The 8480-nt window shown below is 37.9% G+C and overlaps 1 protein-coding gene across 1 annotated transcript; it reads right to left on the bottom strand.

Annotated features, from left to right (window-relative positions):
- Window positions 1-5010: 5010 nt before the first annotated feature.
- LOC109240945 (putative calcium-transporting ATPase 13, plasma membrane-type) lies at window positions 5011-8390 on the bottom strand. The gene is given in 2 exon segments (XM_019407634.1): window positions 5011-5275; window positions 5277-8390. Coding segments are annotated over 2 exon segments (3108 nt in total). The 5' UTR covers window positions 8295-8390; the 3' UTR covers window positions 5011-5185.
- Window positions 8391-8480: the final 90 nt, after the last annotated feature.

The following is an 8480-nucleotide window of genomic DNA, read 5'->3' as shown; positions in this document are numbered from 1 at the left end:
TCCATATACCATATACATATATTTACATATATACGCGTATATAACGCCATCTGGTCATGGGTCAGTGTAAATGAAAGCAATGCATGAAATGCATAAGAAATACGTTAATAAGATTTTCTCGGAATGCCATAAAAATCAATATATCTTTCGGATAAACTTCATCAAATACGTATTTTTCTGAGACCTATGAATAGACAATAGAATAATATGACTTATGGGAGAATAAGAATATACACATCTCTAGCATTTCTATGAATATAGTAATTTTTGAAAGTTGTGCATTTGCTCGTTTCGTTTGTGTCGTATAGATCATGCCACAAAGAAAGAAGGGATGACCTCAATATACCTAGAGTAGGAAAAATTCCGTATGATGTTCTTGAAAAAAGTTGCACCGTACTCCTTTAGAACCGCAAAATTTAACATTGCTAACAATTCTTGTTGGACTTTCTTTAGTTGCAAGAATCCACGTTTTTGTTGAAAACCTTAAGAATGGCTAACGTTCTGTAGTGCTCCTTAACTTATCAATTTATAGCTAATGTTTCAAATTGTAAGAATGGTAGATGGTAGGAATTTGTAAGCATTATGTTGCTAAGATAAAGAAAGAAGCTCACACCTGAAATGATTAAGATATTGCTAAGGTAAAGAAAGAAGCTCACATCTGAAATGATTAAGATGTTGTTAAGGTAAAGAAAGAAGCTCACATTTGAAATGCAAAAGCTAACGTTTAGGATCCTTTTGTGTAAGAAATGATTAAGAAATGAAGTGTCTTGGTACTACACATTATTTTTGCCACCTAAGCTCATATGACTACTTAGTCATATGCATTAATAGTGGCTTATTGCCACGTTTTTTTTGGGGGGGGGGGGGGGGGGTTTTCTTTAGTTTTATCTGATAATTTAATCAATTGATTAGGTAATATCCCGCTATCCGATAATTAACCAATTACCCACATAATTAAGAATTGTCTCACATTAATTATTATTCTACTCATTTTGAATACACTTTATACATCATACTACCATGGTCATACGGTACCTTGTATGGTACTAGTCCATAAATATCGGGTATTATCGCTCGACCTGTATTTTATCCCAAAACAGCAACCTTCAACGAAACTCATTTTCTATAATTCGTGTACCCTTTATCCTTCATGGCACTTACTTATCGCTTGTTATAAATAGCATAAATACGTTAATTTCAAGATAATCTTATCCCCGCGTCTACGTCGATTAACTGAAGACGAAACTTTAACGTACGAAAACGCGAAATGTAACAATGACAAACATGTTAGGCACAATGGTGATGAAGAGCTGCAAGATGTGGTCAATTATCAAAGGCTGGTAGGCCAGTTACTCTACTTCACCATTATACGACTTGGAATTTGCTTTGTCGTGCAAGTTCTGATTCAATTCATGTAGCATCCCAAGCAATCACACTTAACTACTGCACTTCGAGTGGTCAGATACATTAAAGGATCACCTGGCCTTGGTATGTGTTTCACAAGAGGGGTCCTATTACTCATCTTTCTGCCTTCTGTGATTCATATTGTGTAGCATGCCCAAACACACGAAGGTCTATCACTGGATATGTTGTCAAACTAGGGGATTCCTTGTTGTCCTGGAAGTCCATGAAGCAGCAGACAGTGAGTCGAAGCTCAGCTGAAGCTGAATACAGAAGCCTCGCAGTAGTAGTAGCTGAAGTTACTTGAGTAGTTGGATTGTTGCAAGAGTTAAACATTGAGATACATTAGCCTGTTGATCTATATTGTGATAGCTAAGCTGCACTTCAAATAGCAGCAAATCCTATTTTTCATGAAAGAATAAAGCATATCGAGATAGACTGTCACTTTGTTGGAGAGAAGATTTAGAATGGCTTGCTCGCTCCTCATCATATTTCAACCAAACTCCAGTTGGCTGATCTTATGACAAAAGGTCTTGGTGTTGCTCAGCATTCCTTCCTTCTTTCCAAGCTAGGAGTGTTTAATGCTTTCCACCCTCCAGCTTGAGGGGGAGTCTTGGGATATAGGGTCAAAGTGTATATAGCAAAAGTATAGGGGTGTGCAAATTAGTTAAGAGTGGTTAGTCTGTTAAAGTAATTAATTGACAGCTGTACAATAGCTGTCATTTAGTTAGTGGAGGAGCTCCTATATAGCATAGTATGTAATGGAGGTCTCACAGATTTGAAAAATACAATTTCGATCTTCTTTCTTCTTCATTCTTAATCTTCTTCCTCACAATCTTAACAGTGTATCTGGGCTTCTCCTCTGTACATGCCCGAACCATTTGAGCCTTTCTTCTCGTATCTTGTCATCAATGGGAGCCACGCCCACCTTCTCCCTATATCGTCATTCCTAATTTTATTCATCCTTGTGTGCTCGAACATCCACCTTAACATCTCATTTCTGCTACTTCATTTTGTGGATATGTGAGATCTTAAATGGCCAACACTCAACCTCATACACCATGGCCGGTCTAACCACCGCTCTATAAAATATACCTTTGAGTTATAAAAGAATTTTAGTGAGTGAATGGACAAAAAAAATTGAGGATAATTATAAGAGAATTTTACCTAGATATGCAAAATTGGAAGCCTAATCACCACTATTTGGAACATTTGCACTTAATGACCTAATGTAGCAAGATTTTTAAAATATAATAACTCCTTGATTTTAGACTCCAATCTTCTCACCCATAGGTGTGTTAAAGTGAGTGGAATTCCACCTCGTCACATATGATTAGCCTTAAAAAGTCACCTTTTTCCGATTATAAATACGAGCTCTGTGCCATATCTTTCTAGAAAATTGAATCAATTTGAATTAATAAATAAAATAAAATAAGATAAAAAGCAAACGTCTTGAGAGGAAGGAAAGGGATACATAAATATAAACGTTAAGATCAAATGTTTTAAAAGGCGTGAGCGTAAGGCAAGGTGTTTACATATGCCTCAGCGAGGCGTAAGCTTTGAGGCATGGGGCGTAAGCCTCATGGGTATTTAATTTTTAATATTTTATAAGTAATATAATTAAAGTAAATATTTATATACAAATAAAATAGCATAAAGTTATATATATATATATATATATATATATATATATATATATATATATATATATATATATATATATATATATATATATATATACATATACATATATATATACACATACATGCTACTTACAAGCACAAGTTGCTTGAGTCGAAAAGAATAAAATTTTCTACACGGCGGAACAAAAAAGATGACTAACCTGCAATTTGAACTTTGAACTTGTTGCTACGAGGGAGAATGAAGTTCTCTTTGTATTTGTATAAAAAATTTGAATATTCGTAGCTTTTAGGAGATATTAGAAGGCTAGCGGACAAGATAAAGAATTTGGAAAGACCATAAACTAGAGCTTCAATCATTAAAAAGGTCTTGAGTTTTAAATTTAATACATTTCAGTTCCTTTTTAAAACTTTTGAGTAATTACATGCTGACTTTGAGAATCTGGGTACTATATGAAGGATTTATTCACAAATTTATTTTTAATTTGAAAAGTCTGTGGGGCTCATGCCTAACGACAAAAACGCGATTCAAATGCCCGGGCGTACACTCTGAATGCCCGGGGTACGCTCCGAATTGCTAGGCGTACGCCTCTTGACACTTTCACCACGCGCCATCGCCTCGGGGCATTTTTGGTAGGCCTTGCCCAGCGCTCGCCAGGAAAACGCCTTCTAAAACATTAAAATTAGGGATTCCTATACCCTCATTCCAAACTGTCGAATCTTATGTACGGAGCGAAATGCAAGAGGATGGTTCTTACTTTGAAATGGAGTAACAAAATTCATGTGAGGCAAATTGATCTCAACGTATATGACTTGGGGATTAATCTAGTATAGTAATCTAACGGAGAGTGAGAGGAATAGGGCTAAAATATGGCGATCTCTAGCTGCTTCACTCCAAGAAGGTAGAGAAAGGCAAAGAAATTGGGAACGAAGGCTTTAATTCCAATTTCTTCTCGCAGATAACATGATTTCGGAGCCTCATTGATAGGTCATTTAGGAGGAGCGACACAAATTCGCTGGCGGTAGAAAGCACTTCTGGCTGAAAATATATTGCTAAAATGTAACAGGTAAAATCTATGCGATCGAGCTGAAAACTATTTGTAGAATATCTTCACGACAATGTGGATAGGCAAGGGAGAAACACTAGGCTAGACACACAAGTCTAGCCAGAGGGGATCCAACATTTAAACTTGATAGAATCAACTTTTAATATCACTGAACCCCCGTAGCACTTTTAAAATTATGGTTTTGAGAATTTAATATTTGTTGACATTATTGTAATTTTACATGTAAATCTGTGCTACGTGTGAAATGTATGTTGCATGAGTGCATCTCTCTCTGAGTCAAGCTGAGCTAATTTTTTCAGAAGGATGGTATTGGGAAAAAAAAATACAATGAAGAGTCCTATAAAGGCCGGCAAAAGGAGTGTGATATCTTTCTTACGGCCATGAAAAATGTCTAGTTCATCCTCCAAAATGAAACATACCGGTCCGTTATTGTTATAAATTCAAAAAGAACCTATTCTTAATATTCAGTATCTTGCCATTAATTGTATCTTTAAGCTCCATGTTGGAGGGAGTTGAAACTTCTATATCGGATTGTGTATTCTGGAGGAGATCCCCATATTAGTTTGATGTGGTTCATACAAATTACAAATCCCAGTCCAAAGCTTCACAACTTTTAGCTTGTTATCATTTTTAAAAGGAATGTTGTGTCTACAATCATGAACAAAGTACTGAAAAAAAGGGCAGCCCGGTGCACAAGGCATCTCGCGTTCATGCAGGGTCGGGGAACGGCCGCACCCCAAAAGGTGTGATGTAGACAGCCTATCCTAATGCAAGCATTAGTGGCTGCTCATAAACAAAGTATTGAACTTTAGACATATTTACAAACTGACATCTATCTTAAACTATATTTGTACTACCGGAATGTAATGAAAGGTGTATGCATATATAAATTTTTTAAGTCGTCTTGTAAATGTAGTAGAAGAATTCTGTACAACTCCTTATTTAAAAATTAACACATGAAAATACAAGTATTGAGTAAGTAAGGAATGCAATATCAATCAATCATTTAATCAACTATACTCATACTAACAAATTAAAACTACTGCAAATTATGAAAAAGAAAACAACAAAATCTACTCACTTAAACACGGCTTTCAAGTAATTCAACCTGAGATAACTGAAAACTGGTTTCTCTGGGACAGTTATGCACTTGACTAGCCAACCAATTAGGCCAAGATGCAGCTGCCAAACCAATGCAGATGCCCCATTGCCCCCAATTCAACCTCTCTGTATCTGCAAACTTCTTCAAAAACTCCACCATCACCACTTGAAGAGCCAAAGTGATTCCAATGATTGCCACAAACAACTTGTTCTTGTGTATTCCCTCGAAAACATTCTTCTTCTCCAGATTTCGTGCATTAAATTCGTTGAACACTTGGCAAAGAACAAATGTGTTGAAAATCAAAGTATCATTTACCCTCTCGTTGACGCCAAAGATTGATTCGCCTTTGAATTGGAAGGTCAATAGAACAACAATCTGATACAAGGCCTGAGCCATTAGATTTCTCCACATAATGTTGGTGATAAGGGGCTCAGTCCTACCGACTGGTAGCTTCTTCATGAGTTCCTTGGTTGGCTTCTCTGTTGCAAGTGCTAGTGCCCCTAATGTGTCCATGATCAAATTTACCCATAGCAACTGCACTGCTGTGAGTGGTACCTCACCAGCTGAAACAGCTGCTACAAAATTGATCACAAGTGCGGCCACATTTACTGTGAGCTGAAATTGGATGAATTTCTGGATGTTGTTATAGACACATCTTCCCCATTTCAGAACAGTGACAACTGAAGCAAAATTATCGTCCAAAATGACAATATCTGAACTCTCTTTAGCCACTTCAGTGCCCTGTATCCCCATAGAAAGTCCTATATCTGCTTCCTTTAAAGCTGGTGCATCATTCGTGCCATCACCTGTGACCGCGACCACGTGACCTTTCTTTCTCAAGCACTGCACCATTAAAAGTTTGTCAAAAGGGGATGATCTTGCCATCACGCGAATCTTCTCCACTCTCTCCATGCGTTCTTCATCTGTTAAGTTGCGAAATTTCTCACCTTCTATGACCGCTCCTTCATCTGCTTCAAAATCGGGATGAAGAATCCCACATTCTGTGGCTATGGCTTTTGCAGTGAACACATTGTCGCCAGTGATCATCTTGATATTCACACCAGCATTTTGGCAATCTTCCACAGCTTTCTTTACACCAGGTCGACATGGATCTTTTAGGCCGATGAAACCCAAAAGAATGAAGGAGTTGTCTGGAATACTTCCATGTATTTGTTCATGATCCTCCTGCTCAGCTTTTGGCAATTGCTTGTGTGCAAAGGCGATACATCGAAGGCTGCTGGCAGCCATTCCTTCAATTATCCGATCACATTCTTCCTTGTCTGATTTCTCTAGAGTTTTCATGTTCCCTTCTGCATCATAGTAATGGGAGCACATTCTTGAAATCATCTCTGCAGCACCTTTCCAATGTGCATGAATTGTTCCATCAGTAATGTTCTTGATTATTATGCCACTCTTCTTTTTCTCCGAATTGAAAGCTTCCACGTTAAGAATGTTGAAATTTCTCTTGACTTGATCCATATCCATATTCAGGTCCAGCACAGCCCATGAAAGAATAGCTTTTTCAGTTGGGCTGCCTGAGAATTCAAAGCTCGAACCTGAATCGGAGGACTTGAAAACACTACCTGTAGTGTTTAATCCAACCCCTTGATGGAATAATTCAAGAACTTTGGCTGAAATTGGTGACTGACTTTTTGCCTTTACGTGCTCTTTGCCTAAGAAAATTTTTGTGACAGTCATCTTATTTAATGTAAGAGTACCTGTTTTGTCTGTACAAATTGTGGTGGCAGAGCCCATGGTCTCACAAGCAGAGAGCTTCCTCACCATTGCCTGATCTGCCATCATTCTCTTCATCGAATAAGCCAGAGTAAGTGTAACAGCTAAAGGCAATCCTTCAGGAATCGCGACAACAACAATTGTAACTGCAGCAGCAACAATTCCTACCACAGCATTGATCACATCATCCGATGATGTCTTGCTCCCGTTGAATTCTTTGTTCCCATTCTCATCTTTTGTGTTCCCAGTAAAGTAACGTACCAATAGGACGACAAGTACTAAGAAAGCAACTAGCAATCCAATTTTACCAATCGATGAAGTAAGCTTGTTGAGTCGTTCTTGGAGAGGTGTTTGCTCGTTAGAATCACCGCTAATTTTGCTCATCATCTCACCCCAGGTCGTGTTCATGCCAACCGATGTCACAAGCATCATGCCATAGCCATCGACAACCTTAGTGCCAGAAATCAAGAATGGGTTTTGGCTAAGGTTAACCTCGACATGATCACTTTCACCTGTCATGCTAGATTCATCTACTTGTAAAGAATGACCTTGTACCAAAATCCCATCAGCAGGTACTTGATCTCCAATCTTCAAGCAAATGACATCTCCAACCACAATTTCAAATATGGATATCTGTTGGCGCCTCCCCTTTCTAACAGCTTCTACTGGGATATTTTTGCTCACTTTGGATAGCTTATCAAATTGTCTGTTTTGTCTGAAATTACTGATAGACGAAACAGCGATGACAAGAAACACAGCGACGAAAATACTCCCTCCATCATACCATCCTTCTTTTGGTCCATGCTCCTTAATTCCAAATCCAAGAGACAAAGCAGCACAGAACAAAAGAATAATGATTGTGGGATCTTTGAAGGATTCCCAGACAAAGATGAAGAAACTTTTAGTAGGTGGCTTACGATACGTGTTGCTTCCAAAAGCTTCATGTCTACGTGAAACGTCTTCTAGATCTCCATTTATACCATTAGTTGTGTCACTTTTGAGACAAGTAGCAACACCGTGTACACCTCCAAGATTAGCAAGCTTGTCAACACTTTTATCTTTGACAAGCTTAGCTAGACTTGACTGATCAATGCCTGAGAATAAAGAGTGTTCTTGAACTACATCAATGGAGATTGTATCCGCTGATACGCGGACTTTTCTTGGACTGTAGGATGGCACAAGGACAGGTGATAGTACCTTTGTGCTGGCCGTCTTATTTAATTTGAAAGCTCTCGAACAATAGATGGTAGCAAAAGCTAAGTGCCATTTCTGTTTGTTGGAGACATCAATTTCTGAGGGCAAATCAATTGCAATGTTCATGCAGAGGTAATGCAAGTTTTCTTGAAACATCACGGACAATCTATCTATTACGTACAACTAAGGAGGAAGCTAAGAGTAAGTGTTCGCGTTTGGAGAAAATGTTTATACGACAAAGAGAGCTTTAGTTTATGGTAAGTTAGTAGGTATAGTTGAAATTCATTTTTTTTTCTTAGTACCACGTATCTACTAATCTAAGATTTCTTGTTAAATTGTTAG

This window comes from Nicotiana attenuata, unplaced genomic scaffold, assembly GCF_001879085.1.
Source record: "Nicotiana attenuata strain UT unplaced genomic scaffold, NIATTr2, whole genome shotgun sequence".
NCBI classification, from domain to species: Eukaryota; Viridiplantae; Streptophyta; class Magnoliopsida; order Solanales; family Solanaceae; genus Nicotiana; species Nicotiana attenuata.
This window is presented reverse-complemented; position numbering and strand designations above follow the sequence as displayed.